The sequence below is a fragment of the Bacillus rossius genome, chromosome 7 (assembly GCF_032445375.1).
Source record: "Bacillus rossius redtenbacheri isolate Brsri chromosome 7, Brsri_v3, whole genome shotgun sequence".
NCBI classification, from domain to species: domain Eukaryota; kingdom Metazoa; phylum Arthropoda; class Insecta; order Phasmatodea; family Bacillidae; genus Bacillus; species Bacillus rossius.
The window spans coordinates 41794152-41810970 of record NC_086335.1 but is presented as its reverse complement, the minus strand read 5'-3'; the positions used below and the strand labels follow the sequence as shown (position 1 = coordinate 41810970).

The window sequence follows — 16819 nt, the reverse complement described above, 5'->3', positions numbered from 1 at the left end:
CTGTGTTGTGTGGTCTGGGGCGGATGTTGATTATATTAAATAGTAATATTTATATATACATCAAAAGGCACCAAAATGATTAATGTAATATAATTTATTACTGAAGAGAAATTTTGGGGCACTTTATTTCTTTGTTAATTAAAAAATTTTGCTTAACTTTCGTTAAGAATATATTTATCTCGTAGAAAAATTCATTTTCGTTTCACTTTCGCGAAACTTGATACATTTTCTTTCACTTTCATTTCGTGTAGATGAAGTCACTTTCGCACATCCGTACAAAATAATGGTTAATTATTCCTCTGTACCTTGTAGCTCATCTTTGCAGTGTGCACAATATAACAATAATTTAAAAAAAAAATTCAATGGCAACAGTAAAATTTTTTGGAAGTAAGAATTAATTAAATACGTAGAAATGTGTTGTTCTTTTCCATGCTGCTTATACTAAAATAGTGATTAAAATTGCCGTACTGTACTGGCAAAGTCTAACTTGTGAGGACCAAAATAGTGGGAGACATTTGAAGCAAGTATTGAGATTGGTGGGGTACTATTGCTTACGAATTTGTGTGAGATTGCACCAGTGTCCTACCATGCTGGTCATTTTGTGGATAATATGCCTTTGTCTTGGAAACCATGTCCAATAAAGTGATAAGATCAAATTGATCTTCAAAATGTTTGTATTCTTTTTTTAATGGTTTGTAATATATTTAAAATTAAAGGTAATCATGGCATACAGAATTCCTTAACATATTTTTTGTTATCAGTTTACATTGAGAAACATTCAGTTTTTCTCATATTAGATATGAATAGGAAATTTTTTTTTTACTAAGGTTCTTAAAATGACAAAATAAACTGTAGTTAAATATGATGCAGAAATATTTTTAAAGAACAGTTGCGATACTGTTTTATAATGCTACCAGTCTTTAAAAACCTAACTGGAAAAATTATCTGAAAAAAATATATAAGTAAAAATCTGAAATAGAGAGATATGTTGTGTGTTTGTATATTTTTATATTGTGTTTATTGCCTTAAAAATTTACAAAAGGAGCAGCAAATTAAAAGCACTGTGTGTTTTTTCTTCTTAGTCTATGCCAAAATATTTTTTTTTCAGAGCTTAACTTACATATTGTAGCTAGAAACATTCTGTGAATACTTACTTATTGTTCCGAATGCATTTCAGACTGACAGAAGCAGAATACTCGAAGAACTTGTTACAAAGTGTGAAGCTTCGATCGAATTGAACTTTTTGAAAGCAATGGTTGGGGGAAAACATTTTCAAACAATTCAAGTGTTAAAATTGGGTCATTCTTTTTGCCTTGCTATGCATGAAGATACGCAGAACATAATGCATAAATGACTTTTTCTTATTATTTCTTGTGACATTAATACATATGCTAATATTGTACATATTATTGGCTACTGCTGTTTTTTTACTAAGTTAAAACAGATCTGTCAATAAGGTGGTGTATATTTCTCAATAAGACTTAACCATTTGGTGCAATTTGATTGCCAGTTTTAGAGAGAGTTATATTTAATAAGCTGCTATCATGAAATATTGTGATTTATTTCTTTTACATAACTATTTGCATAAATTATGCGTTAGTTATTAATTAAAGTAGTACAAATTTTTTACAAAAACTTAGCTGTTCTTTAGTTATAATTTAATGTAATGAAAAACTTTAGGGAATTGACAAAGCCAAGTTCATGGTATATTGGGTTTATCAGTTGAAGAAAACTTTTACATGTTTATCTTTTAGAATAGATTTGTGTTTATGTACAGATAAAGTTTATTTTGTTTTTATAACAATTGCTATTTTTCAATACCAGTAATATAAAATATTTAATGTATCTGTATACATATGACTTATGTAGCAATGTTGTAAAATATTGTTATACATGAATGTGTTTTATACATGTTACTTATAATTTTTTCAATAAAACTGTTATTCACGAAACTTTGCCTTCACAAAAGCCGGCAGTGGCACCAGGTACAGCAAACAGTTTATGATCAGGAAACTGAGGGAGTAAGCGAAAGTGACTCCGAAGTTGAGGTCAGAGTCGAGCACTTCCGCGAGTGCGTCGTTGCCGCTCCGGCTGTACCTCTCGGACAGGTACGCCGACCCGTCTGCGTAGCGACAAGTGAACGTTGACGAAGCTGTCAGCAGAGACTCCTGCACCAGGATCACGGAGGAGCAGTTGTGGGTGGCACTGTACGGTAGTCCGCTGAGCCGGCCGTTCCCAAACATCTGCTGGTTGAGGAACGCGCTGGCGTAGCGAGTTTGTGTGGCGTACGTCAAGTAGAAGAGCCATTCTGACAACCCATGGAAGGATCTACACAGAAAAATTTTCAAACAGCTCTACAAACACTACAGTAGGGTCCCATTAAACCAGATTCTGCTTGTCCGGACTCTGATTAATCCTGATGGAATTTAAAATGTACTGTGTTTTTTTTTTTGTACTATACAATCAATAACTTTTGAAACTTAATCACAAAGATGTTTTGTTGTGTTAACCATACATTAGTTCATTGGTTAAAAACTTTGGTCTACTTATATGGTAGTATTAAAACTAAAATTGAGCTTTAGGTAACATTATATTTATGAAGAAAAAAACGTTGAATTTTATAGTTTTACCCATTTGAAACTTTTATTATGTACATTTTAAGGCAAATTCTGTTTGATCTGGACTTTTATGTGATCCAGACGGCCTGGTTCCATCTAGTTCGGATCAGCGGGACTCTATTGCATTATTTAACCATAATTTAAAATGAAAAACTGTACAATTGAAAATGTATTATTTTCTGTTTTAGTACTAGAGCTTCTTACATAAAACTAAGCACATGCCACGTGTGTACGTACACATTTTTTATGCAACATACCTCAGAGCACCGCTGCCAAGTATCAAGTATAAAGTTGTGCAGTATATGCTTGTGACAGCAGCTGTGAAAGCACTCTTGATCACCATCAATAATGCAATAGTTTGTTGTTCGGCCAACAGATGGCAGGACCACAGCACACTCGCAAATAGAAGCCACTCCATCACAGATGCTAAACCTGTCAGCCTAGAACAACGTAAATTAAACTGTAATGTATTGTATTTATTATTCCAATACAGCTAGTACAGATAGCATCAAAGCAGTAGCGTAGTCAAGAATTTTGATTCGGAGGTGCCAACCAATATGAAAATATTATCAGGATGATATCTGCAAAGTTTTTTTTATTTTACATTCAGTAGTGCAGCATCCCTGAACTGATATTAGATACCAATATTCTCAAACAAGACTCTAAGAAAGAAAAAAATTTGGAGATTTTTTTCCCTGATTCCTATGGAATTTTACGTACCTAAAAGGAATAATTATAGAAAAACATTTTATCTCACCTTAGACCACCCGGCTAGCAAATGGATTGGCCATGGAGTGGACATACTACATGTTTCATGAACACTTGCAGAACTGACTTGTACGATAAAAATAGTTATAATAGTTCCAAAATAACTGTTACTGTACATGATTGGTTGCTAACATAATGTCTCTCAGACACAAACTGATATTATAGTAATTTTATTTATACTCAATAAAAGTTCCCAGTCTACATGACTGCAATTTTCCAACCACGAGAACAAGTAAATGTAGAATTTACAAGAAGGACATAACCTATCCATTGATTTCAAAACAAAAACAAGTTGACTGTTCACAGGCACCGAAGGATGAATGTTAAAATATAGTTTGCAATTAAGTCCCACGGTTGCACAGGAACTCGCGGTACAGGCCCAAGAACTCGGTCCTTCGGAGATAAGGAGAAGTTCACTTAACCCTTGTTGTGGGCTGCTATTACTGATGACTTGGTCAGAAAATTGTAGTTGAAAGTTCAAAACTATTAAACAGATTACATGCAGTAGTGCCCGGACTACATCTGCGAATTTCTCCCTTCAACTACATAATATCATTTTTCGAGCTATCACCTGACACACGACCGTTCAGACGCAGACTGACAAATGACACTACGCAGCCGCCTCTGCCCGAAAGAAGTGGCAGGTGCATGACCTCTCCAACCAATCACAGCACAGCCCTAGCAAAACCACAGCAGCATGCAAAATTTCCTGCCCTCGCACCGAGGTTTTTCGACAGAGATTACACCAAGAAAAAATCATGAAAACTGGTGACATTGTTTTTCAACCTTTCAATAAAAATACCTGGAAAAAAAATACCAGCCAATCCTGGCACATGGCAACAGCACTCCTGAGTCCTTTCTAACGGTTACCAAACTCCGTCTTTCTCTCTATCTATCTCTCTCTCTCGCATTCTTACGCAACAGGCAAACCTTTGCATTAGTTTGGTTAAACAAAGAATCAAGGCAAGAAAGGAGAATTACGTGAACACAACTCATTTTGGAACCAAGCAAAACAAACGGGTAAAAATAGAGCCTATGGACTTATTCACTATAAAGTAAGCAAATCATCAGAATCACTTTGGAAGAATGAAATTACGTAAAGTATGATCATAAAATGTTCAGCAAACATAGGAATACTTCTTACAAGAAATAAACAAATGTCATTTAAATGATATCAGAAAATCTAACCGTATTACTGAATATAAGACAACATAATAATGTAAATTGTTAATAGACCATTTAACAAGTGAGAAGGGCAGTAAACTGGACTGTTACAATTTGAACAAACAAAATGTGAACCTTAATGCAAGTCTTTTTCCAATATTTATCTTCAAACCTCACTTGCATTTGTTATTCTAGCACAAATATTTTCAACAGATATTCACAGCATTTAAGAGCCAACTTGTCTGTACAAGTTTCATGTTTTATGTTTTTTTTTTGAAGAGTGAAAAAAAAAATGCTTAAACTGGTGTTTTCACTGACCGTTGAGGTACCAAAATCTAAACCTAGTAGGTAATGTAAGTGGTAAAGAGAAGTGCAAGGACCCTCTATATTTAATATTCCAGTATAAAAATATAGGGCCACTGCCGAAAGTCCCATAGGTACACCAGAAGACTGCACACCAGTTCGGTGCCTGGCCTGTAGATGCTGTAAGGTGTATGATGCGTGAGCCTGTGTCACCCTTAGTGTCCCCACGCTTAGAGCTAGTGTATCCAAGTTAGGTGGTCCCCTTAAGCACTACATTCACCATCAAGTAAAATTAACAAAAAACAACATTTATTACAAGAAGTGCCGAAGTAACTCTTGGCTTACTCAAAAGTGATCCAAGATGCCGCAGCCACAGACACCATGGAGAACGGTAGTGAGAATAAATAATAGACAAAAAGGAACATTGGTCCGCTGTAGAGCCCTTCTTGGGCTTCTTGATAGTAACGTGTCCTGTGAGCCGGGTCTGTGAACATTTAGACCAAGTGCTTTTCACAGACTCGGGTTAACAAACACAGGTTCTTGATAAGTTCATTTAGCATAATATACTGCCTAATACATAATAATACTACATACTTTGTAGGTACTGTAAATAAAAAATAACTGAATTCATTCTTTGAATGATTTTTGCAATGGAGAAGAGTGATTTAAAACATTTTTATGCATATACATCATTATAGGTATAGATGTATTATACATTATATGTCATAAAGAAACCACAAGAATGGACAAGAAAGATGAATACAAAATGCACAGTGACTGATTTTTATGTGTCCACACAGTGGCATAAATCCACAAAAATATTTTAAATCAAATAACATGTTTACCATTAAACACCAATATATGTATTTTGTAAATATCTAAGAAAATTTTGAGAAAAATAATAGGTTAATATTTTACAGATAATGTATCACAAATATAGTAATGTAAGTTGAGACACCTTAAATTTTACTTAACCAAAAATAGACTAATTTTTATCTCTAAAAATTTTTTTAAGGTAACCAAAGCTGCAAAAAGAATTGCCTTTCTGATCAAATTTATTACTTTTTTAGTTGCTTAACTGTTATGAATATTTTGTATGAAAAATAAGTGATATCAAACTGTACCCACATGCACATGTAGTTGTGATGATGCCTGTGAAGTATGCTCCAGCCAGACAATTGAATATAAGTCCATTTCTGGTGATGTAAGTTCTCTGGAAATCCTGTAGCAAAACCATGCACTAAGCAATTTTCCCCTTATGGTTGTTTACTTAATGTAGTGTTTAGTTTGCTATAATAATGGTAGTTAATAACATGTCTGTGTGTAAAATAGTGCTGCTGATAAACTTAATCAACATAAAATTTTCTCTCTGTGTAAACTTAACAACCATTAAAATCTCGCACTGAAGTTAAGAATTTTTTTTTAAATTAACGACAGCAAAAACTCCCAGTTATGCCATTACCTGCTAAGGGTTTTCAAAAGAAAACTGCAATATAAGCAAAGTGGAAATAATCATATTTTAAAAGAAAATGACCCACATATAGCAACATTTAACACCATTATTTAAACATACGAATATAGTTTTTTTAAAACAAAATTTTCTGTGCACATATGGGGAAAAAGGACAGACACCCTTTGCACACGCCCTTCAAGGTGAACTGCTATACAAATGACACCATTTCAATTTCAACTTCATTAGTCGACAGTTTCACCTGACATTGTTCACAACCACTAACTAAATATCAGAAAACAAAAAGCCTTCTGAGTTCTGGAAGTTGCCCCAGGGCTGGAAATTTAATATCAAAATTCCATAAAACATCTTCACCCGAGAAACAACTCAAAAACAATAACACATTGATTAAGTCATACGCCTCCCCATTCCCAGTATGGGCTCCTAATGGTGCATTCTGCTTCTAGATTGCAACAACTCCCTGCAGAGCCAGAGCCCACAGGCACACAGAGGCTAGCCTCAGCTGTCCGTAAAACGAGGCGCAACTGTTATCAACCAGCCATGCTGCAACTCGATCATGCCTTGAGTCCCAGAAAATGTCAGCGCAGTGAAGAATTCCTTTACACGTAGCAGTAACCTAGCTTCAGAGCCTGTGTGATGCAAACTGCATGCAAGAAGCCAGCACAAGCAAAACTCAACTTCCAGTCGCATCTGACCAAAATTTATTGATAGACAAAATATACTAATTCCTAAAAATAATACAAACAAGCCGAAAATAGTCCTGCTATCAATAGAAGTGGTAATTTGCAGTCATAAGTTAAACTTGTAATGTTTGAAGTTACACGTACCTGCATTCCTGTGTAGAAGATCCACACGAGAAAGTAGAAAGTTGGCAAAGTAAGAAGACGAAGAGCCACCTGGGAAACACCCACTTGTCGTAGGTTGAATGTGGATGACAGGAACCTCCTAGGAATGGAATGAGTTGCTATTAGGGTACAAATTACTTTCCTGTTACTATAAGAACTACAAACTGGTAACCCTGATTTTTAACCACACTAATGATTTGATATTACAGAATTTTCACATTATCCTAACCAACAACAGCCTATTTAATTTTCTATGTGAAACATCCAAAAAAATATATATGATTTTTTAAACACCATTTATAAACCTGAAAATTATGATTTTGTGTAAATGTTTTACCAAGAAAAATGCCTGCGGTTCACATTGATATACAGAATAATGAGCTGAGAGAGACTTAACTGTATATCATGCTAGCTTAGCTGAAGAACTCCCTGTGGGTTAGTCATTTTTTTAATGGTTGTGCTTCCATTGTTAATCTAGTATCACATTTCAATTCACACCAGAAAACAGAGTTACACAAAATTATGTTTAACATCTGTACTTACAGTTTGTTATCTTCTAATGGTAAAAATAATATTCTAAAACTTAAAATCATCAACAGACTCTGCATATATGACATCCAACAGGAAAAATGACATTTCGCCGGTAGACTAAACTGCTGGTTTTTTTTTTATGTTCATAGGTTAAATATGTGTAACACAGATAGTTTCAGGATGTTTAAATATCACAGAACACTGTCAGTTACATGCATTGAGCAAAAAAAAAACTTTTACAACAAAAAATCTGACTACCAGCAAAAGATGGCCATAAATTAAACTTTTTAAACTTAACGCCACAGAGGTAGCGGCCAAATAATGTCAAACCAACTCAAGATGCAATGCAAGGATAATTTTTCATGAAATAGGTAATACGAAAATATACTGTGAATAGTTTAAACATACACAATTCCACCTTCAAAACAAAACACACAATATTTCAGTGATTTAGTAATGTTAAAAAAACCAAATATTACCAATTAAAATAATTTATAATACTAAAAATTTATGATAAATAGAGTCTTAACTCTCTGTACCAATGCTCCAGTACAATTTCTTCTACCATAAATAAAGTAGTCTGTGTCAGCAGGAAATACGAGATAAGCACTCTTTAGTCAATAATGTACAGGAAAGTCACTCATTCTCTCATTCACTCATCTGTGCATTTATTAATCTGTTAAATGGGGCATTCATTCTCCAATGCACAATTTTCAACTAAGGCTGTGAATGAGGTAACAGCCATAACACATATGAAATTAATTATTTACCATTAAAACTATCACAATCATTATCACAAATTTAAAATACCAAAAAAGGGTTCCAGGGGTTTCCTTATCTGATACTAAAATATATTTGTTTATTGCAATAAATATAGTTGTAGGATTTGTATGGAGTTGTAATACTACCAGACACCTTGAATAAAAGGTTCCTACAGCTACAGATACTTACACGTACAGTGTGAAGGCAGTTTGAAACACACCTGGGCGACCAAAAGCTGACAGTGGAACTTTACTGGCAGACAGTACACCACCGACGTGAAGCCCATCAGGTGTTTCCAGCATCATTCCTGGAAGCAGACACATTATTGAAGTTGAAGATGAACCCAAGCTTTTGAGGGCTGTTGTTGTGGCAGTTGTGAAAGCCATGGCTGCCATTATTTTAAGTTTTAAACTACACCTTAACACTTTGAGGATGATTTTTATCTGTAATATGAGAACACCAATCACCTCACGTAGCACGTTTTCAAATTTCACGAAATGATTTAGCGCAATGTTAATTTTACTGCCCCATTCTTGAATAGCATGTCAGTAAATTTCATTTAGCACGAAATCGCCACAGGAAGAAAAGAAATAAAGAATTAGAATTCAGAAGATTAAAACTTGGAAAATGGTAAAACAAAGTTTTTCAGGATCGCTTAACGGAACATAACTTACTAGTCTTGAAAGCTTATAAAGGTGTAATAATTTTTTTCACATTCAAAGCTTGAACACGAAATCCCATCAGTTCTTGGATGATGGTAACCTTCTGCCTGCGACAGACAGGGCCAACACGCCCCTCCCTCTGTGAGTGGTTCACTGTCAGCTCGGGCAAAGACTGAACCAAAGAAGCTGGGTAATGAAAGAGTAGAGCAGGCAATGATGACTGGCATACCATCTCCCTGCCAGCCACCCATCTAGCCACAGAAGGCAGCAGATAGACATTGTGAGATTGCAGTGTAGTCATTGCGAGAATGAACTGGCTGATGACCAAGGAGACAGTCAGGGAGCCCCCCCCCCCCCCCCCCCCTTTTTAAAGCATCTCATTAACCAGCTTAAAATGGCTTGAGTGCTCAATTTAGGGCCACTAATTATGTAAAATAAGAGAGCAGCCTTCTCTTTAATCATAAGCAGTGTAAGAAATCACCTACCTTTCATAAATGAAGATTTCTAATTAAAATTCCAGGTTTTTGAAATAACTCTTCTGGGTCCTCAAATAGCCCAAAATGGTGTTTTAAAGTATTATATTTTGAAAAATTTCCAGAGGAGGGAGGGACTTTTCTCTCGTCTGGGATAGTATTCCATACCACTCCCTGCCCCCAGAAACAGGCCTATCAAATATTTATTCTTCTAGATTCCTTCACCCCCCACCACCCCTTCTTCACAAATCCTGGCTGCATCCATGAATATTAAGGATGTGAGAGCCAAGACTGTCCCTAGAGACATAACTCACAAAGATATAGGTGAGGGAGCCCAAGAAGAAAGTGGAGTAATCAAATGCTATAAAACAGCATTCGAAGAAGAGGGTTCATAATGGAATAAAATAAAAGAGAATACATAGTGGCTAAACAGAAATAAATGGAGATGTCATGTTAGTGAAAACACTGCTTGAGTAGAAAAAGATGCTGTGATAAAACATAACATAAAATGTGTTGCTTTCATATTACAATTAATTATTACAATATTTTTTTAATTTATTTTACTCCTATCCATTTTTAGTCTTGGGAGGAATTCAAAGTTACATAATATGTATTGTTACATATGTAGCTATATGTTAATTTAAGGTGGTTCTTGGCAAGAAACAATATTTGTCCTTAAAAGTTATGTTTGAAAACATACCATTCTTACTGTTGATCTAGCTAAAATTCTGTGGCTGTGTGACATCATTGTCTATCATCCCCAAATAAAAGCTTAAATTACCAGTGAGTTTGGTGCATAATATGTACCATCTCTAAAATTTGTTCTATACATAATGTATACTAGCTACATAAATAACCTCCCTACCTTACACAATCAGAGTGAAGTGTCCTGGGTGTGGTCAAAAGGTTTCGTAAAATTTAGTCTTCTTGATGTCGTATGTAAATGTGTAAGCATGGTAAATGATATCCATCAAGACCTCTCTCCTTCCCTCCCCAAGACCCACACACAGTTTGACACAAACATCCTAAATAAATTCATGTTGCTATATATAATTCAGTTACAGATGGTTGGGCTACAAAACTATAAAGTAAAGTTAACATATTATCTCACCTTCATGGTTCATAACAGATGATTTTCTAAATGGACCACCTTCAATTTTGAACTTTTCCACAAGTGCTGCTATCTGGTGGTTCGACTCTATGAAACGTTCCCGTGATCTTCGATCCACCGTTGAAAGGCATACTGCAGCATAATTTACAACACAACACACTAACTCATAAGAACTAGTTTCTTATTCTCACATCAACACAGAACGACCAGTGTACTTCTAGCAAAAGTTTGTTTTGGTTTTAGTAGTTAGACATTATCGGGGGTGGTAAAATATGTTAGTCATGATTATAGTAATGATTAGAATTTTTTTCTTGCTTTACAGGCATTTTTAATTAAAACTTACTCTTAGCAAATCTCAAAACACAAAAAATATGTTTTATTAACATGTATGGATCAAGGCTTACTCAAAACATCTTATATTAGTGTGATAACTTATTAAGTTTTAAAAATATGTAATATGTGGATCACATAAAGTCTAGAAATACTGAGGCGGACTGAGTTTGTTCCTTCTGAGAATGAAACCTTTGGTGCGGGTCATGTGATCCCCCTGTTCCAGAGGTTTCACCACCCCTGGACTTGATGACATGCAGCAGGAATTAGCAAGTAAGTTTTCCACGTGGAGCGTACAGTAATACATGAGGGGGTTCTCCAACTCCGGGCACGGGAAGCCGATGTTGCGGAAGTAGTGCAGCATGAGGCGCGTGGCGCCGGTGTACACCACGTCGCCCAGGCAGAGGTAGGTGACGCGGTCCAGGAAGGGAAACACGTCCGACCGAGGCTTCTCCATGGTCAGCACGACCGCCCGGCCGTACTTGCGCGCATGGTTCGACAGGATCGAGATGACCAGGTACGTGTTGAGGGGGTCCAGGTCCCACGTCGGCTCGTCCAGGAGCAACACCACTTCGGAAGATAAAAAAACTGTGTTTTATTTCACTTATTTATTTTATTCATAGTAAGTTTTGAGGTTTTAAATTCCATATAGTCAGGAAGAGGAGGAGGGGCGGAATTAATTGGCTGACACAATTCATAGATACATACTGCAATAACATGACATACATATACATAAATATTGATAGTAATACATACACTTACACATTAAGACATATATATATGTGTGTGTGTGTGTATTGGAGAGGGGGAGTTAGTATTGTAAAAATCCTTGATCAAAACAAGTTTACTGTCAAAAATAAAATATAGTTTAAAGTGGTTAAAATGTTTATTCAGCTTATATGGCTACTGTATAAGCTATGCCGTTTTATTTGTAAATACAACAGAGCAATTTTAAAATTCTGACAATAAATATGGGGATTTGGTTCCAGTGAAGAGGTGCAGTGGACAAGTGGTTGGAACACTTTGCTCCCATCAAGGTGGGTTCGGAAATGGGAAACATGGCGGACGTTGCCTGTGGGTTTCCCGGGGGTACGCCTGTTTCCCCCACCAATTCATTCCGTCACTACTCCATACCCCATCTCACCTCGTGGTGTATTCTTTGGCTGGCCAGAACAATAGGTCTGTCCCTCGGTTAGGGCAGCCAGATCCTAAGAGTGTCAGCCCAATTCCATCCACGTAGACTCTGCCTCAGATGGGAAACTATACGTCGATTTTCTTTTTCAGTTCCAGTTCAGGGAAATATTTGAAGAGTGTAAATATTCACTACATGACAAAAATAAATAATCCATCTAATAATTACATCTTAAAGTTCATACTTTGCAGTTACATGATAATTAATCACTACAGGCTGAATGATTATTTATTATGTTATTTTTTACTCACCAGGATCCCTGACCAGCTGTACTCCTATCATGAGTCTCCTGTACTCGCTCTGTGTGAGATCATCCGTGCTTCTGTTTGCTACCTGCGACAATGCGAGGTCCGCCATTACCTGCTTCACACGAGACCGCTTCACGTACCGAGAGACCTGCAAATATTGTATTCCGATGTAAGTGTTATGGACAGTATTATTGCACAAACCGCTTCACGTACCGAGAGACCTGCAAATATTGTATTCCGATGTAAGTGTTATGGACAGTATTATTGCACAAAACCCAGATTCAAATCACGAGTCTGGTCATCATAATTTCTGTTTTCCAAAATCAATTCGAACAAAATTAAAATTTTGGGAGGGGCAATTTGGGAAAGATGACTGGAGGGGTTTGGGTGTTAGGTATGGTATACCTTCCAGTTAAATGGGTTAAGTAATAGTACCTTCGGATGTTTTAACAAACTTCTGACATCTTGAAAAGTCATTTTTATTCGTGTTATGGGGAGGAGGGGAAGAATGCCCCTGTTGCCCTTCCCGCAGGACTGCCACTATAATAGCTGAGATGATTTAAGCTATGGTCAATTTGTTCCTCTAATATCCCTATTTGTGTTTTTGACCCCATTGTCTATGGGACTGGCCAAATAAAAGACAAAATACATATAGTGAAAAACTTTAGGATATCATAATTGTGCATATAAATGACTTAAAATCAATATCTGCAACATGGCCATTGGACTTGTAGTTCCTTTTAACAGTGAGCTCTGTATTTAGGTGCACAAGCAAATCTGCAAACAACATGTCATATACATAGGTAAGATAATATTTTAATTTACCTGAAATTTTTTCCAGTGTCCCAAAATAAATTACTTTTAACTTCTGAGGCAGACCCTTCCTGAAATTCTTTGCCTGTTTGCTAGATATTTTGCATTATGAATTGTTCTCAGATGTAAAAAAAATTAGCATCTGCGAAGATTCTTTAATATACCTGTAGGTTCTTGAAGGGTCCTGTTTATTTTGTTTGCCTTTGAATAATTCTTAGTTGCTGCCTATAATTTTGTGCATCACTGAATGAATTTATTAATTTTCAACTTTCAGAACTTATAAAACAAGAATTACAAACCTTTGAGAATGAACATCTGTCTGAGCTACTATATTTATCATGAGTAAACATTGTATTTCAAAATACCCAAGTTTTTTTGTATTATTTTTAAGAATTTGCTGTTCACACTGAATGCTGCATATCCTCACAAAGAAACTCCTGAGCAGGACAAATAAGTTGGTGCTTCACCTCACAAGTGCTACTATGTGACTAGTCGATCATGATTCACTGTTAGAGTTCGGCCGACCCCTCACCCCGATTTACAAGGCGCGTGGGTACATGAAGCAACATCGAACCTGAGAGCCTATGGTGAGGTTGGCCGCGAAGAACAAGGTCTGCTCCACGCTGAGGCCCGGCAGCAGGTCGCACTTGTGCGTCACGTAGCCACAGCTCTGCTGGAACAGCCGCAGGGACATGGGCACCCCATTCAGCGTAATCTGCCCCCTCGTGGGGCCCTGTGCCCGGCGGGAGATCACTTCCAGCAGCGCTCGTTTCCCGCTGCCTGCAAATACTCGAGTGTTAGCCTACACGTGGTGACTTCAGTAAACTGTCTCTTTCTTTGTATCACTAAGTTTCATATTTTCTGTGCAGCAGACCAATTTAAATGCAGCTTTCCTATCAGACACATATCAAATGGACTACCATTGATTAAACTTTTATTTTTAGTTAAAGTTTGCAGTCACTATTGAACAACCATAGTTTTTTTTTTTTTTTTTGCTTGAACAATAATTTAAAAAAAATTGATTGTAAGTAAAGTCCATATTTTCTTTAAATATGCCTACCCATGTATTTTAAATGGGATTAAACATCACTTGGGAGTAGGAAATATAAGGATCTGAATTATAGTTGCTAACAATATTTATTAGTGTATTGTGTATTAATTCATGTTCACTGAAGTCATTTTCATGATAATTTTGCTGTCAGTATACGTTCCTTATTCATATAAAATTACATACTTCAATTTAAGTATAAAAAAAATTTTTATATTCTATTGCAATTTAATTTTTGGGTTTGGGAAAGAGTATTACATTTATGTGGGTTACCTTTTGAACCGAGAATGGCAAGTACTTCCCCTCCATGTACTTCCAGTGAAACATCTTTCACAATGACTCCAGTTTTTACTGTACCCATTAACCGTTGTAAGCATGATCCTGGCTCCACCTAGAAAAAAACAGCATAAAAAGATAAGAAAAATTCAACAAATTAGATCATAATTTCTATACTAATGGGGAGGGGGGAGGCAATACCATACAGAGAAAGAGGCTTATATTTATTGTATTAGCTTCCTTATGCCCCCCTAACCCCGAATTCTGGCAATGCCCATGGTAATATCTAACCTACTAATTGATTAGTTATTTTTTGTTGTTTTTATTCATCCAATTTCATTTGTACCTACTCATAAATTAATGGTTGAGTTGAGTTTAACATCTAGTCGACATCGAGGTCATTAGAGACGATGAAAGGTGATCATATGCTAATGGAGCGGCCACGACAACTTTCGCCCTGTTTCTTTCATGAGAAAAATATGGGGTTGACCCTCTACCGGGAATCGAACCAGAATCGCCTTGGTAGGATATATTCATAAAATAACTCCAGTTAAATTGGCCCGACAAATATGAAATGTTTAAATTTCAACACCATCTACGGAGGCTTTTAATAACATTAATTTAATTACCCTTGTTTTACGTTAAATAAAATTGAGGGGGGGGGGGGGGGGGGGTTGTGGCTACTTCGTTATGCGTGCATTGAAGTCTATGTCATTTGTTGTAGGTACTGCTTGAATGACGATTGAAAGCATTTTTAAAATAATTTAACTAAAATACTTTGAAACTAAACGATACTCAAGTTTTTTTAAAGCTAAACTAGGAAATAGGCCTAGTAGGCCCGAAAATAACAAATCCACAAGACACTTTCAGAGTGGACACCCTACAATTTAAATATCGTGCAAGATTACCGGAAATTAGGCCTACTGAATTAACGTTTCTACGTTCGTATTTGTAATGAGATTCTTAAAAAAGTCGAGGGATTTATTTTCATTTCTCACCTGCCCAGAGTGAAACACGTTGGACAGCTCCAAGAAGTGTTCACCACTTCCACCAATCATTTTCATAAAAATTTTTTACATATATTTAGGCATAAATACCAAAATACAAACGCATTCATAAACGAGTACCGAACTCTGCGCTAAAAAAAACTATGCTGCACTGAAAAACATTCACTAGCGCTAAGCACGTTCGAGTGTCATCGGCTGACGTTTCGTTTCCCACTGCGGGTTACAAACATCGAGCGTAACGTTGTCAAAGAATATTAACGTTCAGATAGCACACTCCGAACTGTCGCCGTCTCATCCTTCGAATCTTCACGTTCATATTTACGCAATAGAAAAATGTAACTTTAACAATACAAGGGTGCTTTTTCTTTATTAATCAAATTGTTTACAAGAGCTGAGCAGTGCTTGACCACCTGCGTCGGACAAGTCTCAACCCAAAGGCATTATATTGAGCAGGCGTTTAAAAATCATGCCAAACTAAGATCAAATTAACTTTATATAAACTCTTATGTAAATAATCTACTTTCGTTTCTACAGCTTCGGTTGTGAGTTGGTGTTTTACTTCTCATTGTATGTGGAACTAAAAGATTAAAATTTTTATTTATTTTAAATACTTTATATAATTTATAGACAAGAAACCTAATTTTCAACAGCAAAATTAATTTTTTGCCAGTATCAAGTAGAAAAATAATGTAGTACTCCGTACCTGCGTTAAACAAAAAAACATTTTATACATTTAAAACTAAATCGTACAATTTACCATCTCTATTTAAATAAAACATTTCATGAGAATATTTTATAATGCAAGTGTGTAATACACACAATGTAGATTTTCACAAGCATGTATCGTAAATTAGACATACAATATGTTACCTACTTAATAAACTACCTCAAGTAAACCGTAAATAAATACTAAGTAAAAAAAGTATATTTTTGAAAAGAAGTGCATAGCAGGTATATTTCTCCTTATTCTCTTTGGTGTAACTTCCGAAGCACTCTGATTGGCGTACGAGATTTCACGTTCTCCCATGTTCTTTAGGTACCTGTCGGGGTAAGATAGCCAACTAAGTGTAAAAGTTACTAAATTTTGGAACTACATAAAAGTATATTGACATGACAACTACGTGCGTAGTTAGTTGTCTTTAAAATATTCAAATGTAATATTATTTTCAGCCAAGTTAATTAAATACAATTCAGGTT

General features: G+C 35.9%; 2 protein-coding genes across 2 annotated transcripts in view; one reads left to right on the top strand and one right to left on the bottom strand.

Moving 5' to 3' along the window:
• Positions 1-2840, top strand: part of LOC134533902 (succinyl-CoA:3-ketoacid coenzyme A transferase 1, mitochondrial) — a 39852-nt gene extending 37012 nt beyond the window's left edge. Inside the window, exon 11 of the mRNA XM_063371689.1 lies at positions 1178-2840. The gene's annotated coding sequence lies outside the window, so the exon portion shown is untranslated. The remainder of the gene's footprint in view (positions 1-1177) is intronic.
• On the bottom strand, positions 1699-15850 carry LOC134533901 (ATP-binding cassette sub-family G member 5). The gene is made up of 12 exons (XM_063371688.1): positions 15614-15850; positions 14613-14730; positions 13866-14071; positions 12482-12626; positions 11336-11608; positions 10709-10840; positions 8652-8769; positions 7152-7269; positions 5982-6075; positions 5199-5337; positions 2876-3058; positions 1699-2328 (listed from the first exon to the last, which is right to left on the bottom strand). Exons 1-12 carry the CDS (start codon positions 15677-15679, stop codon positions 1941-1943), a joined length of 1980 nt encoding a protein of 659 aa, XP_063227758.1. The 5' UTR covers positions 15680-15850; the 3' UTR covers positions 1699-1940.
• Between the last annotated feature and the right edge of the window lie 969 nt (positions 15851-16819).

Bases quoted from the DNA above. Each gene is read 5' to 3' on its own strand.
- LOC134533901 (XM_063371688.1), bottom strand. From the start codon at position 15,679: ATGAAAATGATTGGTGGAAGTGGTGAACACTTCTTGGAGCTGTCCAAC. The intron at 14,731-15,613 runs GTGAGAAATGAA...GTTTTTTTCTAG, and splicing joins ACGTGTTTCACTCTGGGCAG to GTGGAGCCAGGATCATGCTT. The intron at 7,270-8,651 runs GTAAGTATCTGT...TTCCATTCCTAG, and splicing joins ACTGCCTTCACACTGTACGT to GAGGTTCCTGTCATCCACAT.